This window comes from Sphaerodactylus townsendi, linkage group LG06, assembly GCF_021028975.2.
Source record: "Sphaerodactylus townsendi isolate TG3544 linkage group LG06, MPM_Stown_v2.3, whole genome shotgun sequence".
In the NCBI taxonomy this organism is placed as follows: Eukaryota; Metazoa; Chordata; class Lepidosauria; order Squamata; family Sphaerodactylidae; genus Sphaerodactylus; species Sphaerodactylus townsendi.
This window is the reverse complement of record NC_059430.1, coordinates 86,267,718-86,293,650: the sequence shown is the minus strand read 5'-3', so window position 1 is coordinate 86,293,650 and position 25,933 is coordinate 86,267,718. Positions and strand designations below refer to the sequence as shown.

The window sequence follows — 25,933 nt, the reverse complement described above, 5'->3', positions numbered from 1 at the left end:
CCAATTGGTTCCCTACCCCTGGTTTAGATGAAACAATTTCCTTAGGTAGCAAAATATCAGGATGGAGAATCAACTTTTGTGTATGTACATGCGAACACCATTAAGCCACACCATTAAGCCACAATGGAAATGGATTTTCAAGGCAAGAGATGTCTGAAGGTGGCTTGCCATAGTGTGCCTTGACATGGGCTGAGAGAGTTCTGAGAAAACTGTGACTGGCCCAAGGTCACCCAGAAGGTTTCCTATAGAGGAGCGGAGAATTAAATATATGGATCTTCTAAATTAATTATTTAGATAATGGGATAACCATTCAAAAATATTTTTCCGATGTCAAATATTAAAATAGCCTAATCACAAATGCAAGAAACCTCTGCCTTAGAAGGGTAGGGCAAAGACACCATTTTTCCAGCTTGCTTGTGAAAGTCCCATTGTGACTTCTCTTCCATCAACCCAGCAATCTTCAAACCTTGAAAACTGCCAGCTCAATTCACAGATGCCCTTCACTTATTATCAGCATCATGTTTGACACAAGGAGAGATTTCATTTAAGATGAACCAAGTTCCTTCGAAAGTTCAGTCCACTTAGCATCTCCATTATGGCTAAAACTATAAGAGCAATCTGTAAACCAGATTAAGAGGTCTCCTAAGCACTGTGCTGTACCCCAGTGATGTACCTGCCAGAAGAACATGTGGGGGTCACATGCCCCCGGGCACCACTCATTTGACCACGTGGTGGGGTGCCAAATCGCCCCCCACCCCTCGGGCGGAAGCTGCAAACCCTCCACAGCCACTGCCAGCCTGCGCCAAAGAAGCCGAAGAGCCCCACTTGCCACTGCCAGCCCCCCTCAAAAGGGGTGTGTGGTGCTGTGCCATGTTAAAGACGCAGGAGGCACCATCGATGCAAGTCACCCCTTCTGGCGCACCAGCAGCAGGGCTGCCAGGCGGGATGGAGCAGGACCCAGACTGGGGTGACTGGTGGACTGTGGCCCCATCTTTCCCCCTGACTCCACTAAAAGCCTGGAGCCCCAAGAGTCGCCAAAGTGGGTCCTCTGCAGCTCCCTTTTCCTCCATTGTTGCCCTTTTATGGGGAAGTTTGAAACGGCCACTGATGGAAGTGGAGCCGGCGGGGGCAGCAGCAACAGTTGAGCCTGAATCTGTGGCTACCTTTTCCTCCATCACTGCCCTTTTAAGGGGTACCTTAAAATCGTGCCTGGGCTCCATCATGGGGAAGTGCTTGAGCAGCCATCATTATTGACACAGACTAATACATGTTTTAGACAAGGCAAGCTAAGAAGTGTTCTCTTAGAACCACCCCTTTTTTGCCAAAGGGAGTTTGTGCTATGTAGACTGTCCTCTCAGGTACAAATAAATCTCCTAAGCATTAAAACCATTTATTCCTGATATATTATTATGTGATGTCATGGAAGGTTCAAAACCCTGTTTAAGTGCCCCCTGGATTGCAGAGAAATAAATTGAGCACAGCAGTCAAGTTGCATCATAAACTGCTTCTGGGAGGCGGGGGGTGGGGTGTGCAAAAATAAGGTCTTGCCCCAAGTGCCATTTTCCGCCGGTACGCCTCTGATGTACCTACAAGGATGCCGCAGCTGTGAAGGTGCCAAGGACTTTATATCAGGTGCTAAACATATTTAATCATCTGTGCCAAAGCACCTTCAAGCAAAATGCACTTTCCTGGCACTCAAATCCACAATTATATAGACTTAGACAATGCCAAAATGAAAGAAGTATTCAACCAAAAGAGAAGGAAAGGTATCAAGTAAGTGTGAATCACTGTCCATTAAGAAATGCAGTTTATTTTATTTTTATTCAATTTTATTTTTATTGGTTTTTTATGCTGCCTTCCCCCTCATAGTCTAGGGAGGCTTTCAACATTCCATAATAAAGAATACAATAAAATCACAATTTAACTGACATGTAAAGCCCAAGCTAAAACCTTATGACAGCAGATATTTACAAATACACTCATATACAGGAGGGCAAAAGGTGAAAAAGATGGAAAAGGTGAGGCCATGGTGGTAGAAAACTGTAGTTACCTCAACCATACCTGCCGGAACAGTTCTGTGTTACAGGCTCTACGGCACTGCATCAATACCCACATGGCCTGGGTACTGGCCATCTGTATTTTAATATTTCCAAGCATATAGCATATTTGCTGTTACATTTTCCAACATGGAATAAAGCTAACCTTTTCGAGACTGAGTGCCCAAATTGCAAAAATCCACTTATTTATCGCAAAGTGCCAAAATCCACTTATTTATCGCAAAGTGCCAACACAGCAATTTAACTTGAATATTGAGGTTTTAGTTTAGAAAAAACGGTTGGCTCCAAGGTGTACGTTACTCGGGAGTAAGCTTGGTGGTAGTTGGTGGCTTTGCTTTGAAACAACCATGCAACTCTTCCAACGGGTGAATCACAACCCTAGGAGAGTTGACTAAGAAGCAAGCCACATTGCCAGCAACCGAGCTTACTCCCAGGTAAAGGATCGCGCATTAATTCTTTGCATGAAAATCAGTGGGGTTTAACAGTGCTTAACAGGGGTACCTACACTGCTTCCCCAAATCTAGGTCTTAGGTTTAATGCTAATTATTGAGCCCAGCGGCCCCGGCCAGCCTAGATGTGTGGGGGGGAGCACTCTGTTTGCGCATGCCCACAGAGAGGGCTCTGAGTGCCACCTCTGGCACCCATGCTATAAGTTTGCCACCACTGAAATAAAGCATCAAAGCAATTCAGGCAGTTAAAGTCAGAGTTTGCATTACCCTGATGAAAGAAAGCAATAACAACAATTAAGGTGGAAGTCCAGCTTATGTACAATACAAACCAACCTCAACCCCACCTGTTACTTCTAAAAAGTACTTCAGGCATCTGAAATTCTCACTTGGCAAGTTTCCATTACCTCAACATTTGCAGCTATTACACATTTGTCTGTACATAAGAGAGGCTATTATATACAATCAACATTTGATAACTCAGCACAGGAACTATGCTGAATACAGGATTTTCTCTGATTTACCACTTGACTTAAACCTTGAATGTACAAGTTTATTTAAGTCTGCAGCAAAATGAATAACATGAATGTGACTGCGGCCACAGCTACATGCAGAGACAATAAAGTGACTTAATATTAACTCCAATAGGGTAGACATGATGCATCCTTAGAAACACAGGAAACAGTGAAGGGCCTGATGCTAATGCACCATAAATCAAGGGATGCCAAAGTCATACCAAGCATAAGTACAACAATTCTACAGTGCAAATCCCCATAAGTATCTAGGCTTTTTGCTTATTTGACCTGCTCACTTAAATATTAAAGGGTATGGAACATCACTGCTGAGAACAATGTTTCTCCCTTTGGAGAAACTATTCCAGCAAAATTCTTATTAAACCCCACTACTGATGACTATTAACTTATTTTCACCAGTGTAGCTCCTTTGATTAACCTTTGATTGGTTTTCAGTGCAACAAGCAGTTGCTGAACGTGTTTTACTAATTTATTTCAGCTTTGCTAATTTATTTATTCCTAACTCCTTTGAACACATACTACTAGATACAAGCAAACAATTCATGATGAGAGACTTGGATTTCCCAAGAACTGAACAAAGCACCAAAAAAACCCCCAATGCCTTTATTTTAAATTGGCATGCTACCTAAAAGGCACAGCCAAAATACATGCTATACGTATCACAAATGTGAATAAGCCAGTAAAATATAGTAAAAAACAAAGAAAGTGATGATCTCTAGGTAGCTCACAGACAAAAGGAGTCAAGAACCAAGACTAAATATTGCTTTCAGCACCATCCAAAGGTGGGACCCGAATCAAATATATAGGATATCCCCCAGCTAATGAACAAAGGTGCATGAACTACCATTCAAATAGTGAACATTCACATATGCAATAATCGTAATAGCTCTATCTTCTACTTTTGAAGAAACAGGATCAGTTGCCTTGAAGAAAGGTTGTTAGATCAATATCGCAAAACAATTTTTCCAGTACCTGATAAGATAATTATCAAAAGTTGGAGTCTATTATCCCTAGAATATGCTTCTATGAAACAAACAAAATAAGTAGCTTTTACCTATGGATGTATCAAAGAAGACAGAACTATTTTGTGAACTGTCGAGGATTCTTGTGCTCTGGGAACTGAGTGCATTGCCATGGTGCTGTAGGAGTCCTTTTCCCCACCCCTTTTTTCCTTTTATCTTCCTACCCCTTTCCATGTATCTACTCTAACTATGTGAACTCTTCCTTATCTTAAACCCCTTGTCCAAGCAGCTACTTACAAGCCACCACTTTATTGATTAAATATATTGTGACATCACAAGGTGCCTAAGGGTAGGTAGTGGGGATGTGTAACCCCACAAGCAGACTTTACGTACAGGTATTAGAGCTGCCATATGATTCTTTAGTTGGATTATTTAGTTTGGGCATGAAGTGGTCATCATATTAATCTTTGATCTACATAAAGCTATATCATTTTCCATCAACTGATCAACTTTGAGTTAAAGTTGTACCTTCCTTTCAAGCCCCCTTGCTCAGTTTGTTACTGTAGTGAAAATATGTGTCAATATTTTCTTTTTAATAGATGTTTCATAATTTAACAATGTTGGTGGTAGTTCACTGTACCACCTAGACCTCCATCATTTAAACTTGCAATTTAAAACAGCCGTTGGCGGGCGGGCGGGCGGTGGGGGGGGGGATCGGTTTGTAAACTGTCAGTCTCTCAGTGGTGCCCAAATACAGTAAGCTGTCCTTTCAGATACTAAGTAGCAAAAGATGCAGGCATAAGGTACGACATTGAAATGACAAGATAAAGAATGGGGCTGCAAACCCTGGTCCTCCTGGTAGACAATTCCTTCAAAGGTCAGGTGATGGTCGTGGTGTGCTGAAAGAGGGGGAGAAACCCTCTCTGATGGCAGAAAAGCCAGGAGAGCGGTATGTTGCTAAACAGAGACCACTGGTGCCTAGAATCTTAGAGGACAAGGCAGGGCAGTACCCACAGGTCAGTGATGCTGTTCCACCAAAATGTCCCTATTAAAGAGTCAGGGCATTTTTTCCTCCAGGCAGCTGGCAACCTAAAAAAAAGCAGGTGAGCCTAAAAGTAATTCACATAGCACCAGATTGCCATTTGGCATTACACTGGAACCACTGCTCAGCCGCAGGTGAGGAACAATACAAGAAACAGTCCAAATAACGACATTGACTGATACTCATCAACCAGTGTGACTACTAGGGAGAAAACACAGAGGTCCATAAAAACTATCAGTAACACTGGGGAATGGCATTTTCTGATGGGGGAGAATGAACAGGCCAGAACTCTTTTACAAGTCAACTGAAAAACACTTTTTATCGAAGTTCAGTGTTTAACAGTGCAGACAATAATGGTTTTGATGAAGCCAGCGTTTAAATTAGATTCTTCAATGCTAAAAGAGAATTGGAAGGGAGGGGGCAATGGACCCCAGTGGAGCATTCCACCACAAAGAAGGTCCAGGAAGATGTGGCAGATTAATTCAAGCATCTCCTGAGATCTCTTTGTGGAAAAAGGTAAAGTTCTTGGTATGACAACAGTAGTTAAGATTTGTAAAAATGATCTGTATGAGAGCACAATTGAACAACACACTATATTTGCCTTCCATTAAAAGGCCAACATGCAAACAATAAAACAACCACAGCCTTTCCTATTACTTTATTGGTGCTGAATTTTCATAAGACTTATCACCCTTTTATCCACAACTAGTCTTAGCACAACAGAAATAGCACAACCAGAATAAAACAAAGACCCAAAATAAAATATGAATTATAAGCAGCATTCATTAATTTATTTAGAGATATATATACCCAATTTTCTCATTAATGGGAACGTAAAGCAGCTTACAACAATTTCCTCTCTTCCATTGTATAGGTAGGCTACACTGAGAGCAACTCACGTCTAAGTTCACCCAGCAAACATCCATGTCAGCATGGATATTCAAACTTGTGTCATCAAGATCCTAGTCTGTCTCAGTACCACACCATAAGCAGTGCTCCAGTGGAACTATCCCGTGGATTGAGGCAAAATACAGGAGATACAGGCTTAAAATGTCTAATACAGAATTACTTTATAATATAACATTCATGCACACAGACTCTACTCTAGGCATATTTCAAGATCTTTATTCATATCCAGTAATCTAAAATGTTAAAAAAATTCTTCAAATTTGGCTCTCAATTGCTATAAAAATGTCTGAAATAATTTTATGCTACAGAGACCACTCCTCAATCATTCACATGGTCACCTGCAGTAAATAATGTTCATTCCAGATGACCAGGTAAAGAAGCTTTACAGAAGTGGCATCCTTCCACTTGTCCCTTCATTAAATCCACAAGAACATACATGGGGACATGTGAATATGCAGTCTAGTAAAAGCCATGCCAAAACTGTTATTTGCAGACCCCTTTATGAACCATAAATTTCCATCCAATGTTATACAGATAAAATAAAAATTTACGGCAATTTAAAAGTGGGATGTTTTACATCAATTTGACTGTGCTTGCAAAGTTTATCAGTATCATGGTTTCCCATGATAATTAACCCACTTCCCCTGAAAAAGCCATTATCTATTTATACAACTAGCAATGAGGGTAAATTAAAGCTTCTTAAACATTTTTCTTCACTAGACTCTTCAAAATGACATCACATATTTAGAATCCCAATTTAGAGGTTTTTACCTAATTTTATTCAACTACTACTCAACATCATTTTCATTGACTAGCAAATTAAGATGCTGCCACCTAGTGATTTCTCTCAAAATTTACTCAAATTCAAAGATAAGTTTTTTCCCAGACAAGCTATAAAAAAAAGTAATCTGAAATTCACATATAAATTACAGATATTTTCAGTCCTGTTTGTTTTCTTATCAACTTCTTGAAGTGTTGTTATATTAGCCTGGGGGGGAGGGGTTACATCTCCCAATATCATTGTATAACATCATCCAATGTAGTCTGTAACTTGTTAAGGATCCAAACCAGATCTGCCACATTAGGTTATCTGATATATGTGTCAATTCCTCCTTTTGCACACTTGGTGAAGTAGTATGTGAAACTGAGACTCTCTTCCACAGCTGTTTAGGATCCAACCCTAACCCTATACCCAATTGTGATTTTCTTTTGCACATTCCTATTAAACCATACTTCAATATCTGCTTACTCAACATTAATTAATAATATTGGGAAGTTTTATTCCACCTTGAATATACTAACAAAATATAAGTCAGACAAGCACAATCCTTGAAAAGTTTGCTGAGGTGAATAATCAAAGTTTAAAAGATGTCAAGGCAAAACAAAAAACCCAACTACATCTTTACATATTTATGGTAAATGCTGAAATCCAACCTAAGCAATATGGACGTCAACTGAAAAAACTTTACAAGTTGGCTTTCACTTTTTCTATCAGTTTACCTGTACCAGCTGAATATGAAACCCAACCTCAGCCATTTTCCACAGTGTCTTGAATGTCTGGGTGTCTTGAATGTCTAGATTATTCTTTTATTATGTTTCATATTAATATGCACTCCAAATTGTTTCAGTTACCATTTTACCCCAATACATATCTCAAAACTTGAAATAATGTCAATACTTGAAGCACTCATGCTTGACAATCTGTTAAAGCACAAAACACCCATGGATAAAAATATTTTACATATATAAAAGTATATCTTAAACCTCCTTCCTTTTTCAGTATTTCAGTGGCTACTCCAAGAATGGATCATGCAAACAGTAGCATGCTCAGCAAAATTAAATCTGTCAGACAGATGTAAAAGGTTACCCAATCTAACTTGAGGATCTTAATTTTTAATCTCTGACCAATAAAGCTATCCTGCATATCAAAAAATCTTGTTAGCTTTAATTATTATCAATACAATCAAACAAGACTGCATTAACAGAAGCACTGCAGCCCCAATTCAAATCTCCTCCTTATTAATTTCCTGCTATTAATTTCAAAAAGCAAAGATGGGAGATTCAATCACAGATCTCCACTTGCTCATCTAGCTAAGCCCAAGGTAAGAAAAATATATATAGTAAATCAGGATGTTTACTGGCTAATTAATTAAAAAGGAGCAAAGGAAATGATTGAATCATCCTATACAAAAGCAATTTGGCTTTGCTATATTTTAGGAAAGCCATAATTTTCCAGTAACCATCACAAAAATAGTATTATAGAGGCTCAAGGAATCATAGTAATTCCTTAATATTTCAGAAGCAAGGTTAGATACAGTCTATGCATGCTGGTGATAAAAGATAGATGAAATATAAAAAGTTCTTTGAACAGACCAATTCACATCACAGGATAACCATTTTTTAAAAAAGGATGATCTGCTAAAGATTTTGACACTGATCAAAAACATGGCTAAGATAAAAATTCTTAAAAGTCTAGAAGAGACTTGCAATCTTGACTAAAGCAGGCCAGAATTTGGCATCTGTCTTAACAAAACAAGATTAAAAAATACGATATCTAATGATAGCATTTAGATTAAACAATATGTTTTCAAAATGTCAATAATGCTACATAAAGAAGATTGCTCTCCAGTCCATTTCCCATTCCTTCACATGAAGCCTGTTCGGTGACTTTGGGCCAGTCACAGTTTTCTCAGAACTACGTGGAGGCTGATAAACCACTTCTGAACCTATCTTGCCTTGAAAACGCGATGGGGTTGCCATAAGTCAGCTTTGACTTGACAGTGTGTGCCACACATGATGAAATTTCTGATCATCATTATAATCAAAAACATCAAATCAAAACTTTATTTCTGTTCAATCTTGTACATTTTAATAAAGTACAGAAAAGGTATATGCTTTAATATTGGGTCAGCTGCAATCAAAGGGTAAAAATATTCCACTCATTTTAAATACCAGCACGAACATTCATAAATCAACTTATTGAATTCAACAACTAAACACTGATGTATTTTATTCTGTCCCAAACAAAACATGCAACCTTTAAGTAAAGTATTTGGTATACTAAAACTGGAGCTCTTACCAAAAGTTTTGAGATGAGAACGGTCCATTGGTTACTCACCGTGAGGGGGCCTTCTACTGGAGGAAATCATAAACCAAACCCTTTCTAAGCAGTTTTATTCCACATCAATATTCCTAAATCTAAAAGACATGCCAAACTTTTCTGTAAAAGGGGGAGGGTAAAGTAAAGGAATGGCAGAATAGCCTTTTTATACTTCTGCTGAGCCTGTACTTTTTGGGAAGCAACAGAGCATTATATTCATGCAGTTCTCGTCAAGACTGAGTTGCTCTGCTGGGCCTATGGTTGATGGTAGCAAAGGTTTCCGTCTAGCTGACCTTCCTCCCCCCTTTCCCTCTTTTTTTTCCTTCCCCTATTTATTGTTGTTACGGTAATTCTTTAAATTTTGACCCTGCTTTATGATTGGATCCCCTGTTGTGTTTTGGCACTATTGTGTTTTACTAGCTGGAGCTTAATGGTCCCAGGTGTTATTACTGGAGACACTAGATACTCATTTTACTGACCTCAGAAGGACAGAAGGCTGAATTAACTTTGAGTCAGCTACCTGAAGCCCACTTCCATTGGGATCGAACTCAGGTCGTGATCATAGCTTTGACTGCAGTACTGCAACTTACCACTCCATGCATGGGCCTCCTAAGCCTGTCATTAGGTAAGAGAAAAGTAAGCAGTTCTGCATGACGAAGATTAACATCACAGTTTGGAAAGCAACACTTACTTAACAAACTGCCTTTTCTCTGAAAGAATTCCAGAGAGTGAACAAATACTAAAAATGTAAGAAGACGCAATATATTAAAAAATTAAGTAATCATGCAGCAAAAAGACCCCACAGCAGCAAACAAAACTAACTTAGCCAAATGGCAACAAATAAAGATGACAGAAAGGTAAATAGGAAATAAAAATTATTTCAAACAAAAATCCCCCTAACACTACTTTATTTTACGGAGCACATCTACTATTTATTACATTTGTCAAAAAGGATGATCGAACTATTTTTAACATCACCAATAACTCCAGATTTTATAGCTACACTGACTTCAGCACAGAGCTCTGAGAGGGACAGGGTTGGAATCTACCATTTTTTTCTCTTGTCCACCAAGTCTTCTGTTGCCAGAGAAAGACTTCCTCCGACAGGAAAAGACCTGGTAGAAACAAGTAACAGAGGTGCGACCACAACTCAGCTAGCATGAAGAGGGTCCCCAAACCCTGGCATCGCCAATTAAAGGGATCAGCCAGTAGGTTATGTGAAAGATCTCAACCTGAGAACACACAGCGATGCAGCCAGTCAAAACCAACCATGATAGACTAGTAGTCTGACAAAGCAGCTTTGTGTATTCCTGGAATCTAGTCCATTAGTAACTTCTTGCTAGCTGCATTTTCCATGATATGTGAAACCAGAAGCCAGTAAAGAAAGTCCATACAAGTGTCAGCTAATCAATAGTATTACTTAAGATGTGCAACCAACAAAAGGTGAAAATTCTGTGCACTTCATTTCAGCCTTTTTTTCTTAGAAAAGCATGTATCAACTTGAAAATGTAACAACTGCCTAATTTTCTTTCTCATCCAAGTTTTCACTTAATTCATCATGTGCTGAAAAAGCTATTAAGAGTATGGTTGGTCTTTCTCTTTCCAGACATGCTCAGCAAGTTTCAGTCCAGCAACCACATATCATATGCTACCAATCAATAACTTTAGATATTTATATATTTACTTTATGCCCTCCCCAGTGGGAACCCAAAGCAGCTGACTTGGTTCTCCCTGTTTCCATGCTATTCGCACAAGAACCCTGTGAAGTAGGATAGGCTGAGAGTGTGTGATAGACCCAGGGTCATTCAGCAAGATTCTGTGGCAGAGTGGGATAGGAGAGATGATCTGCTACGTAGACTTGTATGGATAAGCCTGCTGCTTTTGCTACTATATATTTACCGTGGCCTTGCTTTTCAGCCATTTCAGAATCATTGACTGTGCATACAATAGCAGTGAACCCATGAGTAGATTAGGTTGCACATTTGGCTGCTCTTGTAAAAAAAGGAAAGCAGCTTCTTGTTAAATAGTGTGACTCCCTCACAGTAAGCACTTGGCTTCCAAGCAATATTAGCACTGATTATTTCAATGATCTCTGGTAATAGGTTTCAGAAGCCCTAAGAAATAAAAGATGATCACATGTACCAAACAGAAAATATCAAGAAAAATATAACCATGGGAATATATAACAGGAAGATAACTACATGAAAATATCAGACTTTTTCGATAACCAATCCAGATTGTTTTTAGTGGAGGTTTAGGGGAGTTTTTTTAATCATTAATCATAAACTACATTTAAATTGCTTACTGAATATATCAATACTGAATGTTAATATGTTAATATCTTCTTGATGTAGTTTTTTTAATTAATAAACTATTATAAAACAATTATAATTGCAACAAAGTATGACATCATGGAATTCTGAGATTGTTTTTTTTCAACAGCTAAAAGAACACAGCTAAATGGCACAGGCTAGCCCAATGTCTCTCATCAGTTCTCGAAAGCTAAGCAGGATCAACCCTGGTTAATATTTGGATGGGAGGTCACCAAAGTAGTACAGGGTCACTATGCAGAGAAGACAATAGAAAATCACCTCTGTTAGTCTCTTGCCTTGAAAACCCTACAGAATCACAGCAAGTCAGCTGCAGCTTGATGGCACTTCACACACATAAAGGAACACAATTCCAGCACATAAACCCTAGATGCAAATATGTTCTCTTCACTGACATTCAAAAGCAAATCAGTTTCAATCCTGGAAGGTTGTTATTAAAAAACCAGCAATCATGAATAGCTTCTTGCTATCAGATTTACTGAATAAATCATCAAATTATAATTTATGAAAACAGTCATTACATTATTACTTTGCCTGGGACTCAAAGGCTTTCTTGCACAAACAAAAGATACTTCTGCTCCAGCAAGGAGGAACCCCATTTTCCATACATTTTCTTTTGAGATGTAGCCTTTCCTCCCCCAGGTCATAACTTATACCATCCCACATTGTTCCTATATTTCAGGGACAGGAAGGAGGATGCAGGAAAGCATCATATTCTGAGCATCTCTGGTGAAAGCCAACTGTAAATCAAAATCCAGCCAATGTTTATTTTATAGGTTTTTGAGTAAAAAAAGAATTCAATAGACACCTTGATGCTGCTAATTTCAATTTAATGTTCTGTGAAAAAAACTGAGCTGTTAATAAGTACATCTCAGGATACCAGAAGAGGTACAATCTACTGAATAATTTTTCAAGGACTGTCTATTTCAGCTTTTTAATTTAAAACATTCTAGTCACTTGAAACAAGTAATAGTTATCCACAAGCAATGCCCTTAACTGCTTCCATAATAGACATCAAATTACATCAACTGACAAGGAATATCCTCATATCACTGCTCTAACACAAGAGGGGCCTGTGGTATCAGCACACACAGGACACTTCCCCTTCGTCTCACCTGAAATAACTAGCAGACCCTAAAGTATCAGAAAGTCATATGCTCAATAACAGAACAGTGGCAGCTGCCCATGCCAACCACAATACTCTTGCCACAAATTCACCAGGCCAAGAATCCAAGCCTCATGCTACACCAGGGGTAGGGAACCTGCGGCTCTCCAGATGTTCAGGAACTACAATTCCCATCAGCCTCTGTCAGCATGGCCAATTGGCCATGCTGGTAGGAATTCAGAGAATTTGATGGGGAGTCTCCTGAGCTATCCGGAAAACAAATCCTGTTACCCTAATTAAAGGAGTAATCCTTATTTCATACTTGGAGCAACTTTCGAACCATAATTTATCTTTAAATTTTTTTAAACTATTTAAACTATCTTTAGATAGATTCTTCCTCCAAAAGTATTTATTTAAAAATCTGGTTTTTGATTTTTTAAAAAAAATAATTAATTTCTATCTACCTTGGTGATATGGAAGACATTGAGTGCAAGCACAGCACAAAATCAGCAGTGACGCCCTGACTAGTCATTTAAAATCCTGGCTTACATTAACATGAACTTTTTGTCAATTGGTTACAGCTGGTGAAAATCACTGATTCTAGACTCTGCCAAAATATCTAGATTATTTGGGCGCATTTGCAGGAATGCTGCAGTTATTAAGAAAAGATCCCTTTCTTCCAATGTGGAATGATAAAAGGTACAGTACAGTGCTCAAAGCGAGGAATAGGGAAAATGAGGAAATGCAACAGAGAGAATACTTTATGTTCAGTGAGTTGGAGACTTCACGTTATAATTATACATGCAATTCAAAATCAAGTATTATAGTCAGATTTCTCAAATGTATTGTAAAAGAGCTGAACACCATTTTACCCAAAAATCAGCAATAAAACTCCAGCAAGAAAGAAAAGAATATTTAAAGATATAGTAGAAAGAAATGTGCTCACATGGCTTCTATTGTAAAGCTGCTACTTCTGGATGCAACTGAATAGACTGCCATGCTACATTAGGACAGGCTCACTAGACTTAAGAATGTTTGCCCTAGTTTGCACCAAACAAGATATGTTACACATTACACTTCCAATTTTAAAAATTAAGAATATATTTTGAGGGCAATTCACCAACTACTTATCCTAGAACAGGTCCAACTAACTCGATGGAAGCACAATAAGGCATGGATGGGTCTACTGAATTTTTCCTCATTGCCACCAACATGTCTATACAGTACTGTCAATGTTTTTAATGGATCCATTTAAAATGAATTGTAAATCAACAAGTGTTTAATGCATACAAAAACCCCAAAGCCCAAGAATCAAAGCAGGTATTTCTAATACAGTATTCAAAGGCTACACTTAACAAAAACTTGCCTTAACAGATGCAAGCGAACCCTTACCATTATATACTGGTATACAAGGCGACTGAGTATAAGATATTTTACCCCTTTTCCAGTTACAAAATAGGGAGTTTAGGGATACTTTTCATTATAAGACTTCGTCAAATGCTTATGACAGCCTGCAGCACCCTTGGAAGTCTCTAGGCTGATCTTTGTGTGGAAGGAGGCGAGAACTTGGGTGCCCTACTACACAGAGAAACGGCTGCTAAAAAACTCTACTCCCGGCTACCTGAGAGGAATGCTGGCCCGGGTAGATTGAAAGTCTGCTTGTTCTCCAGAGGACGGGGGACAAAAGTCGGGCCTACCTGTGTGCCCAGTTGGGATGCTGGAAAAGGATGTGCAAAGAAACCCACTTTGGAGGGTGTAGGTTGAGCTGGGGAAGGAGCACTTGGCCGACCAGGCAGAAGGAAAGTGAAGACCAGGAGCCCCCTCTCCACGTTGGCTCCACTTGGCTCCATCCTTAGGGAGGGAGACAGAAAGAAAGTTAAAGTCAGGGTTATTATTGTGGGAAGGGGAGCCTCCCTGCGCCTTTAAAGAGCTGAAATGCGTTGGTTCCCTGGTTTTGCAGAAATAAGGAGAAGAGGGCTCTTCAGGCACAGAGTACTCCTCCGTCCAAGTCTTTCAACACCTCCATCAACTTCGGGGTAGCCAGTCCCCATGGGCCGACAGGGCTGACTCACAAAAAATGCAAAGCATGCACTGGGATCATAGCGAAAGGTGGTGGCTGACGCAGGCTGGGAATTTGCAAAACAAGGGAGGCAGGCAGGCAGCTGACCAAGCTAGAGTAGGGCAAGTTTCGTGTTCAGGAGTGAGGAACTGAACCCAGTGTGTGGGGCAGCAGCAGCAGCAGCAGCAGCGCTGCACAAGCTCCAGATCCCTGAAGCTCAGTACCACCCGCTCAGTACCAATACATTATAAGACAACCCCAGACTTTACAGATGATTTCCCAGGGTTCAAAAGTAGTCTTATACGCCAGTATATACGGTAAGAAAAATAACTTGAATAGCACAAAAAATGTTACAATTAGTTCTATTTTCCCAGTCATATTTAAACAGCAATTAGCACTAACATAAAAAGTAACTTTTCACTCATCACACATCAGATAAAAGAACAAAAAATGTCAAATCTATTTTAAAAATCTCAAAAATACAACCTGTGCCCCTTTCTCCTCCATCTCCCAAAAAACACAAGGAAGGAAAACACACACTATTATGATCAGAAATTAGAGATCTCAATCTTTTCATTATACTCCCAACAGGTATTACCCATAACTCATGTGAAGGGGTAAAAAAATGCAATGAACATAATATAGTCCTCCATTTCCATGGGCCCTCAAAACATTTTGGGACAAGGTACCACACAGTAGAAGACTTAACAGCATGCTCTTCAACTTACTCCGTAGATGTCAACCAGGTAACCACCCAAAATTCTCTGAAGTATTTTGCCTCAGCTAGAAAGCTGTAGTCACAGACACAGGACTGCAAAAAGGAAGAACCATGAACTTCACCACAAATTACTATAATTATAACTTTCAACCACTACAGAGAAATTACAAGGCTTGATTTAGTAATAAGGTCTCTCCTCTACAAGAAACCCCAAAAGGATAAAAATGAACAAGTACTAGGAACCCTAATGGTGGGGCAAAGCATTGAGAAAACTACAACAGATATAGGAATACAAAATTTGACATGACTTTTAAAATAAAACAGCATGCCGCTGCATATTATTCATAAATAATGAACATTTATTTCAGAATGTGACAAACTTAACCAAAACTATATGAACTACTAGTGTATATGTGAAATTGGGCATTTAAAATTTTTGTCACACCTTATCCTCGGGGATATTCTGGACCGTTATTACCTTCAATCCAAAAATTCACACACACAAAATCAGGACAAAAGGTCAAAGATCCACAGAGAGAGAAAAAAAGCAATCAATGATTATAGAATGCTGTCAGCAGCATCACTTCTGCCCATACACTATACTCGCACAATCTGGATGTGTATTGAGTGAATGCAAACAAATGTGAAAAGTTATTCCTTATGCAGTTATACAACAGTCACACACTAGCAAAAATCAAACAAATACAAACCAAAAACAATCATCTTTCAGCCAATGCGTGAACATCTGAGAAAAAAATCACAATGGAAAGATAGAGGATCTGTAGCACAAAACCATGGTTTCTAAATGAAACATATACTGAACGGCAGTATAAGAGATAACTGACAGGGCACACAGATGACAGGTCATGAAGAAAAAAGATTCAGCAAGGAAATTTCTTTTGGTCATTGGTTTAAACTTTATTGACCGTGCTTGGTATAAAGCAAAATGTTCTGGAAAGATGTGTAACATCTGGCTACCAGTATTGATTTTCACTATTTTCCCCTAGGCTGAGATGAAGCTCCCATGTAAATTAATAATAGCTTTCTTTGTTCTGCAAGTAATAAACAAATCTTTAACTAGCATTATTACTGAATAGTGAAAAGGACTGAACATGAGGCTGACACCCAATAAAATCCAAATCAAGAACAACACCTAAGTAAATATTTAAAGATGACCTGCTAGGAATCCATCCAGTTAGTAGTAAGGTACGGAGGTTAATTACCAGAGACTGGGCAATTTCTTAATGATACTTCACTTGTGAATTCACCTGACACTTATTTTTTTGAGCTTTAGGCAGCAAGTCAAAGCACTTCTATTTTCCCAGAATGTCACATAAATTTGTTACTTCCCTGTTACTGCTCCTATATTGTTTCCCTGTTCTGTTCCTTTAGTTCTGAGAATTTTCATAGCAATATCTGATATAAGAACATAAGAACAAGCCAGCTGGATCAGACCAGAGTCCATCTAGCCCAGCACTCTGCTACTTTCGCCAGTCGGCCCAGCCAGATTTGACTTTGGAAGCTCTCATGCAGGATGTGAAAGCAATGGCCTTCTGCTGCTGCTGCTTCTGAGCACCTGGTCTGCTAAGGCATTTGCAATCTCAGATCAAGGAGGATCAAGATTGGTAGCCATAAATCGACTTCTCCTCCATAAATCTGTCCAAGCCCCTTTTAAAGCTATCCAGGTTGGTGGCCATCCTGCACCTCTGTGGCATATTCCAAACACCAATAGCGTTGCGTGAATAAATGTTTCCCTTTATTGGTCCTAATTCTTCCCCAGCATTTTCAATGGTGCCCCTAGTTCTAGTATTGTGAGAAGAAAAATTTCTCTCTGTCAATTTTCTACCCATACATAATGTTATAGACTTTCCATTATATCCCCCACTCAGGCGTCTCCTCTCCAAACTAAAAAAAAAAAGTCCCAAAGCTGCAGCGTCTCCTCATAAGGAAGGTGCTCCAATTCCTCAATCATCCTTGTTGCCCTCCTCTGCACTTTTTCTATCTCTTCTATATCCATTTGAGATGTGGTGACCAGAACTGAACACAGTACTCCAAGTGCGGTGCAGCACCACTTGTGTGCTTTATGTAAAGAACATGACAATCCTTGCAGTTTACTATCAACTCCTTTCCCTCATTTATCCCAGCATACAGTTTGCCTTTTCACAGCTGCCATGCATTGAGTTGACATTCCCATTGGAACTATCAACTAAGGCAGCCAAATCCCTTTCCTGGTCTGTGACTAATAGCACTGACACTTAGCGATGTTAATGTGAAGTTTGGATTTTTTTGCCCCTATGTGCCCTCACTTTGCATTTGCTACATTGAACTGCAACGCATTTCTTAGCCCACTCCTTCATTTATCAAGGTCCGCTTGGGCTCTTAGCAATCCTTTGTGGTTCTCACCACTTATAATTTGGTATCATCTGCAAGCTTTAGCCACCAAACTGCCCACCTACTTCAGGTTATTTATGAATAAGTTAAAGAGCATTGTTGGTCCCAATACGGATCTTGGGGGATTACTCCTACATCTCCATTGTGAGAATTTCCCGTTTCCACCTTTGTTTCCTGTTTATAACCAGTTTTTTTAATCCCATGGGAGGACTTCCCCTCTTATTCCTTCATTGGGATTTTCTCAACCAGTCTCTGGTGAGGAACTTTGTCAAAAGCCTTTTGGAAATCCAAGTAGACAATGTCCACTGGTTCCCCCTTATCCACATGCCTGTTTACACCCTCAAAGAACTCTAGTAAGTTTGTAAGACAGGACTTGCCTCTGCAAAAGCCATGCTGACTCTTCCCCAGCAGGTCTTGCTTTTCTACATTTTTAATAATTTTATCTTTAATAATAGATTCTACTAATTTACCAGGAACAGATGTCAAACTGACTGGCCTGTAATTTCCATTGAATCCTTCCTTAAAGATTGTGGTGTGTGGCCATCTTCGGTCTGCTGGGATGAACCCTGATTTCAAGGGATAAGTTGCCTTATTAAGTGAGAACAGCAGCAATTTCATGCCCAGGCTAAGGAACTCTTGGTTAGTACAATCTGGGCCAGGAGTTTGGTAACGTGTTTATAGTAACAGAACTTCTTCCTTGTCTACCACCACTATCCCAGCTAGTTCACCGGTTAAGCCTCTAAGAAGCTTGGTTCAGGTGCAGGAATTTTCCTCACCTCCTCTTGGGTGAAGACAGATGCAAAGAATTCATTCAGCTTCTCTGAAATCTCCCTGTCATCTTTTAGCACACCTTTTGTTTCTTCGTCATCTAATGGGCCTACCGCTTCCCTAGCTGGCTTCCTGCTTTTGATGTACTTGAAGAACTGTTTGTTACTGGTCATGATGTTCGCAGCCATGCGTTCCTCATAATCCTTTTTTGCCTCCCTTACAGCTAACTTGCTTCTCTTTTGCCACCATTTGTGTTCTCTCTGGTATTCTTCATCAGTTAAGTTGGACTTCCATTTTCTAAAAGACATCTTTTTTTTCCTAATAATTTCCTCAACCTCCCTTGTTAACCATGATGGCTTTCTTTTGGACTGGGCGCTGCCTTTCCTAACCTGCGGAACACATTTCAGCTGAGCTTTTATGTATTTACATGTAAGCCATCTAAAGAACCCAACAAGTTAGTAAGTGGCAAACTACTTTTTAAGAAATGTTAAAGTAAATATGAATTGACTAAACATCAGTTTAAGAGAAAGACAAAACCAACTAAATTCAGCAGAATTTATCTTATGACGACATAAAGTTACAGTGAGATCAGATACATTTTCATTTATTTTATTTATGTTATTTAATAGTCCACCTTTCTGATCTGAACAAAAGGCAGTTTACACACTGGCGTAATGCCCATTGGGCAAGGTGGGCAGCTGCCCAGGGCATTACCTTGTGGGGGGCATCAAAATGCTGAGTTCGTTTTGGGGTATTTTAGTGGTTTTCCATTTCTGGCCTGCAGGGGGTGCAGTTTTTGGGCTAGCGGCACCAAAATTTCAGCGTATCATCAGGGGACTGTCCTTATGCTACCCCCCCCCCCCAAGTTTGGTGAGGTTTGGTTCAGGCAGTCCAAAGTTATGGACTCCCAAAGGGGGTGCCCCTATCCCCCATTATTTCCAATGGGAGCTAATAGGAGATGGGGGCTACAGTTTTGAGGGTCCATAACTTTGGTCCCCCTGAACCAAACTGTACCAAACCTGGGGGGTATCATTAGGGCAGTCTCCTGATGAGACCCTGAAAGTTTTGAGACTGTGCCTTCAGAAATGTGCCCCCCCCCCCAGCCTGAAACCCCCATTGACAGCAATGCAGAAAACTCAATGCAGAACAAAGATTCTTTGGCAAATTTCAGGATGTTCTTGCAGGGAGGGCATTCTTGGATGTATCAGCACCAAAATTTCAGGGTATCATCTGGAGACTGTCATGATGGCACCCCCAATGTTTGGTGCAGTTTGGTTCAGGGGGGGCTGAAATTTTGGTGCTGATATGTCTAAAAGTGCACTCCCTGCAGGCACCAATGTCCTGGTGCAAAACAAAATTTGGTCGTGGTGGAGTGGCCGCCCATGGGGGGGGGGGGGCATCCAACTCAGGTTTTGCCCAGGGCTACAGTTTGCCCAGGGCTGCCTCGTTACGCCCCTGAGTTTACACAGAGTAAGTCAATACAATCGATGGATGGGACAGTCAATAAACATGCAACAGGATTAGCGTTGTAGAAACAACCAGAAATCTAAAAACAGAGCTGAAGCAAAGCATGTATTAACACGAGACATTAAAGGATGCAACATTCTATAGTAGGATCCTATTTTCAACAAGCTAAACACCGTAGTATGGATCACAAATCTCAGTAATTTTTCTAAGTAATTTAGTAATTCATTTAACTCAGTTATTTAAAATAATTTAGTATAGTGCAAGTCTACTGCCTGTGTAGAAAAGCTATCTTGAATAATTCAGTTTTGCATCGTTTGTGGAAACCCAGAAAAGCAGAAGCCTTCCTGATCTCAAGCAGGCTGTTCCACAAGGTGGAGGCCAAAATGAAGAAGGCATGGGTTTGGGCAATTGTTGATTTTTGCCTATTTGCAAGTTGGTACCTGCCGAAGACCCTGCTCTGATAAGTGATGCTGTCAAGGCAGAGCATGGTGGGAGAGCCAGTCTTGCACATTTCAGGGCCACGAAGGGATTTGTATATGATAGTTAATACCGTAGCTGGACCTAGTAACTGATGTGCAGCCAGGATGAGAGTAATATGCATGCTTCATCTAGCTCCCAATAATAATTGAGCTGCGGCTTTCTAACCTGAACCTAAGCAGAGTAAAAACCTTCTAAACCCAACTTCAGAATATGGGATATAGGAAACTAAATATTTTTAAGAGCACCTCCTGGAAAGGAAGGCCCTCTATAAAGGGATCTTTTTAATATTTAACATTTCTCAAAAGAAAGGCAGTCCATTGCCCTTCTAAAAAGGGGAAAAACTAAAAGATATAAGTAGTGTGCTCCCAGAAGTCTTTCCTTAGGGAGATAAATAGTATGAAATCAGGAGAAAAATAGTATGAAAAATTGAACCCAAATATAAGGTAACAGCTGTTTTTCATATGAGGTGGACAATGGGTTTAAAAATTAAGGAACAGAACATACTAAAATAGCCAGAAAGAGGCTATCGGTGCATGGGGGAAGAGTCAGCTAAGAAGAGCCAACAAGAGTATCTGAATCAGATATCAAAAGAGCAGGAAAGATTAGAGATATACCAGGTGCAGTGACTGCGCCTGTGATACATCTTTAAAAGGTTTCTTTGTGGGAGCTAATGAGAAAATAAACAGAGAAAAAAACACTGGTTCTCACTGAGATTGCAAAGCTACAACTACACTGTAAGAGAGGTGAAGACTCACATCACTTACTGAACACATAAATACATGAAGCTGTCTTATACTGAGTGAAACCATTGGTAAATCAAAGTAAGCACTGTCTACTCAAACTTGGAGCAGCTCTCCAAAGCCTTAGCTATCCAAGTCTTTCACATCACCTTCTACCTGGTCCTTTTAACTAGAGATGCCAAGGACTGAACCTAGAACCTACTGAAGGACTGAACCTAGGACTGAACCTAGGACTACTGAGCCACAGTGATTAGACATGATTACAGATTCCAAAAATCACATGCAGTTTAGCCTTCACTAGAAAGATTTCACTATATAAGATGGATTATTGGTCCAAAGAGGATGTACACAATACGGAACATGTGGCTGCTACAGTCACATGTGTATTGCAATTGATGTACTAATGAAAAACATATAATTAGTGGAACTTCTCTGATAGATATAAAAAGTTACTTCTGTCAAAGCCAAATCAGGGGTTGTACAGAATAAAACTATGCAGTAAACACATACACAATACAATTTTAAAAAATGAAACTAAGAAGTTCCATTTTCAGCCACAAGTTTTTCTTTTTCCATCTTGTTTCCCCATGAAAATAATGACCTATTTCAGAGTGGCTTTCAGAATAAAATAAGTAAATACTGTCACTAGTCTTGATCCTTAGAGACAGAGAACAAGGATAATGCAAGGCCAAGACACTAACAAGCTGAAAGGCGGCAAGCTGCGCGTCACAAAACCAAGATGAGAACAGTGCATACCACGCCTAATGGGTTATGGTCACATGTCATATATAGGAAGCTCAAGAGAAGGGCATGAAATCTCCAATGAAGAGGTGCTGTATTATACTTAACACTTGGGAAGAGTGACAGCAAGAGCAGGGAAAAGGTGCAGAAAAACATATTGGAAAAAGAGTGGTGGGAGAAAAAGGATGTATGCACCAGTATCAGATATATCTATGGAAAAGCTACATGAACATGCTGAATTAAAGAGAGATCTTAAAAATTTAACAAGATTTTATTCCAGCATTAACTTTCATGAATTAGCACCCACTTTGACAAAAGCATGGCATGTACCTAATAAAGGTGGCACTGGTCCACAAAATCTTATGCCTGAATAAAATCTCAAGACTCCTATTCCTACTGGGAAAGGGGCAGACTCCTATTTCTACTGGTAACAGGGGAGCAAGGTTAAAGACTAACAAGATTTTAAACCCCCCTCCTCCCGAAAAGTAAAAATAGGAGCATTGTGGCACCTGTAGAGGCCACGTTTTTATTCCACCATAACCTTCCATGGACTATTCCAGCATAATCACATCATCAATAGGGGACCAAATGAATCCTAGTCCACAAAGTTTATGCTGGAATAAGATCTCCTTAGTCTTTGAGACCCTGCGTGTGTGACACAGTGGGCTCTTGTTCGCATCTTCTTTTGTAAACGTTTCAAGATCCCACAAAAGTTCTATTTTTTACAGGGGAGGGGATAGTTTATTCAATTCATCAGAGCGAGCAAGAAGCAGGCTCACCGCCACACGCATAAACGCTGGCAAGGAACGCGCCAGGAGTTAGTTGGGGGTGGCAGGAGAAGAAACTCCGGAGGTCCCCCCCCCCCCGGTTCTCCCTCCCGAAACACGCGAAGGAAGTTTTCGTTCGGGGCTCCCTCGTAACTGCAATGCGCGAGAAGGGGGGACACGTCCAGCAGCGGAAGGGGAGCCCAGATGCCGCCCGCCCCCAGGCAGACTCACTTTTTGTGGTGCTTCCCTTTCCTGCCGACCGCCGGCGGGTTCTTGACGCGGCGCCTTCGGGCCTGCAGGACCAACACTGGAGGAGAAAGAGACGGGGAAAGCGGGTCACCCAAGGCAGGCGGGCGGGGGTCGGAGCACCACAGTGCCTCACGCTCGGAAGAAGCAGACAATCCTTCCCCTCTTGGCCGGACTCTGCCACTACCCCAGCCCGCCCTAGTCGCCGGCCACCCCGCCCGCAGTACCTTTCCGGGAGCTCATCCCTTCGGGGCCCTCGTCGTGGCCCTCCGTGTCAAGCCACGCAAAGCCTCTCCCGGCCGGCTTCGAGAGCAAACGCCGGGCACGAACCCTAGAGCCACAACGGCACCGTTAGTGGCTGCGGCTGCGCACTGCCTCCCGGCCCAGCGAGGGGAGGAGCTGGAATACTAGGGGCGGTAACTAGGCAACTAGGATAAGGGGGAGGCCGGCTTTGGCTGTCCCGGTGGAGGAGACGGGGGTCACTTGCTGACAAGTCCTCGTTTGTAGAGTTTTTGATCCCCCCCCTCCTCCCCGCCAACCAAGCCTTGCTTAATTACAGCATGAAGAAGCCCAAAGTAATATTAAAGTAAAACCCAGTACTACAGCAATTGATCCCAATATTTCGGCAATCACACAGTGCCTATACTTAGTTACATCTAGACTGAACTATTGCCATACACTCCACCTGGGGCTACCCTTGAAAAGCGTTCAGTGATGCAGGTAGTGCTACCCAAGAATTAAGATTATAGGGAGAGGCCCTCCTGACTGTTCCCTCATTCAAAGAAGGTTGTTCGGTGGGCACAAAAGAGAAGGCTTTTTTTTCGGCAGCCGCAGGGCTATGGAACAATCTCCCTGGGTAGGTTTGCCTGGCCCCCTAACTTTCAATCTTGAGGAGGAAGTTGAAGACAGATTTATTTAGGGCTGCATTTGACTAATTTCATTTTTATTTATTAGCATTCCTCATTGGTGATTTTAAATTGTGATCTTGTATGTGTTTTTGTAATGGTTGTTTTATTTATGTTGCAAGCCACTTGGAGTTCTGCAAAGTGTATAATAAATGTTTTAAATAAATAAATTAAATAAATGTATGTCTTCACTTAATAAATATGCAAAAATAAACAAGATACTTTTGTTGTATCTTGAATCAATCACTCTGCCTATCTATTTATTATATTTTTATCCCGCCTCTCTGACAAGGTGTTCATGATAGTCAGTGTTACAGTACAAAGTTCTCCCCTTTCCATTTGTTCCCCCAACAGCCCAATGAAGTAAACTAGCCTGAAAGAAATGACTGGCTCAAGGTCAATGATTTTGCCACCCTAAGCACTTGTACATCCTTCTGAGTCCACTGAAGAATGTCACTGTGCTTAGGATGGCAATGTCTGTGAGCTTTGTGGAAGTGCTGGAATTCTGTTGAGTCTTCCCTGCCCTAATTATTATTATTATTATTATTATTGTTTGTTTGTTTACTTATTTACTTATTTATTGTAATATACGGCCCCATCCCCGAAGGGCTCTGGGCGGTGTACAACATAAAACCATAAAAACATAAACATGGCACCATAAAGATGGTTATTCCAGAATAAGCATCTGTGGACCAAGAATACCATGTTGTTAGTGTAGTATTTACTCTGTTGATGGATTCTCTGTGTGTGTTTTAAGCAGGGAATTAAGACTGACCATCCAGCATGATAAAGAGGTCTGTCTGTTGTCACCTGGCTGCAACCCTAAACTGTTCTGAGAAATCCTTGCCTTATGTGATCAAAAAGAAAGAACTTGAAGATGACTGATCTTCAAATGGGACTTTGTTTATGAGGGCTGTTGGTTCTCCACCCATTTGGTAATACTACCCAAGGTCTTACCTAGAGCAATGACTTTAATTAATCCCCAGTTTTGTGAAGGACAGACACTTTTTCTCCACCCTCTCCCTCCCTGCTTTACAAGGGACCAGTGTGTTTTGTTTAGTGCAGCAGAGAGATTTGATCAACTCTGCCTTTCACATTCACAAAAGGAGAATCCCTTTTTTTCTTTCTCTCCTTTGTCCCAGAAACTTGGTACTGCAACTAGAAAACCTGTTTTGCACACAGCACCATTAAAGTTAATCCAATTTATTCAGCAACACATCCTTTTTCCAGTATAAGACTTCAACTGCAGATTTTGTACTTTACCACCATGCCTTGAAACAATTTACCTTTTCCCTTCCCTTCTTTAAATTGAACATCCAGCCTGATTAACAATTCTACAGAACTCAAAAGTTTGCACACGTGTTTTGTGGAAGTCACAGTTTTATGATGTTTGGGCTGTTCTAATTAAAACTGTTGAGTAGCTTTGATTTCGGTATTGCAAAGATGCTGGAGCAGCATTTTGGATACAGGTTCTCACCTGCAAAAATCCCATCTGAAAAAAATCACACATAATTCACAGTGGCGATGCCTCCTTGTTTAGCAAATGTGTAGAAGTTCCATTTGTGAATCCTAATTGTTTTAGCACATGTGACCACAAGTATTAATTGAAGCAAATCTTCTGTGGCATGCAGATAGCCAAACTCAGCACATGTATCACTTCCTAATGATATACCACTTGCCTTGGGGAGAAGTCACCATCAGAGATTGCCTATGGTATTTTAGTGCACAAAGCAACACTCCAAAGTTGCTACCCTTTTACTGTACACCTAAGGCAAGCCACAACAGCCGAAATTATCCAGACCAACCCCAAACTTGCCAGAGCTTGGAAGCTAAGAAGGGTCATTCATAGTCTGTACTTGCATGGGAGACCACCAAGGGAGACCTGGTTTGCCATGCAGAGGAAGGCAATGGGAAACAAAATTTGCTCATCTCTTGCCTTGAAATCCCAATGAGTGATCACCATACATTGTTTGCAACTTGATGGCACTTAATTAATATAGTGGTAGCACATTACTAGGCAGTCATGGTTATTTACAGCACCTTGCAATAGTTTAGTGTTAGGGAGGGACTTACGTACTCCATATCCACAGCCCACAACTTGGCAGTTGTATACACGATAGTTGGTCTTATGATGGGGCAGGGAGAGAAGTATTTGCTTGCTACCAGA

The 25,933-nt window shown here is 40.5% G+C and overlaps 1 protein-coding gene across 7 annotated transcripts in view; it reads right to left on the bottom strand.

The window, feature by feature from the left end:
* The window catches only part of SRPK2 (SRSF protein kinase 2), a 185,931-nt gene extending 162,704 nt beyond the window's left edge, over positions 1-23,227 (bottom strand). For 6 of the 7 annotated variants that reach the window (XM_048502382.1, XM_048502387.1, XM_048502388.1 and 3 more), the window contains exons 1-2: positions 23,089-23,227; positions 22,847-22,922 (exon numbers count right to left, since the gene is read on the bottom strand). In XM_048502382.1, the coding sequence (XP_048358339.1) occupies positions 22,847-22,922; positions 23,089-23,104 (92 nt within the window). In that variant the 5' untranslated portion in view covers positions 23,105-23,227. The remainder of the gene's footprint in view (positions 1-22,846; positions 22,923-23,088) is intronic. The other variant, XM_048502386.1, reaches the window with a different exon arrangement.
* Positions 23,228-25,933: the final 2,706 nt, after the last annotated feature.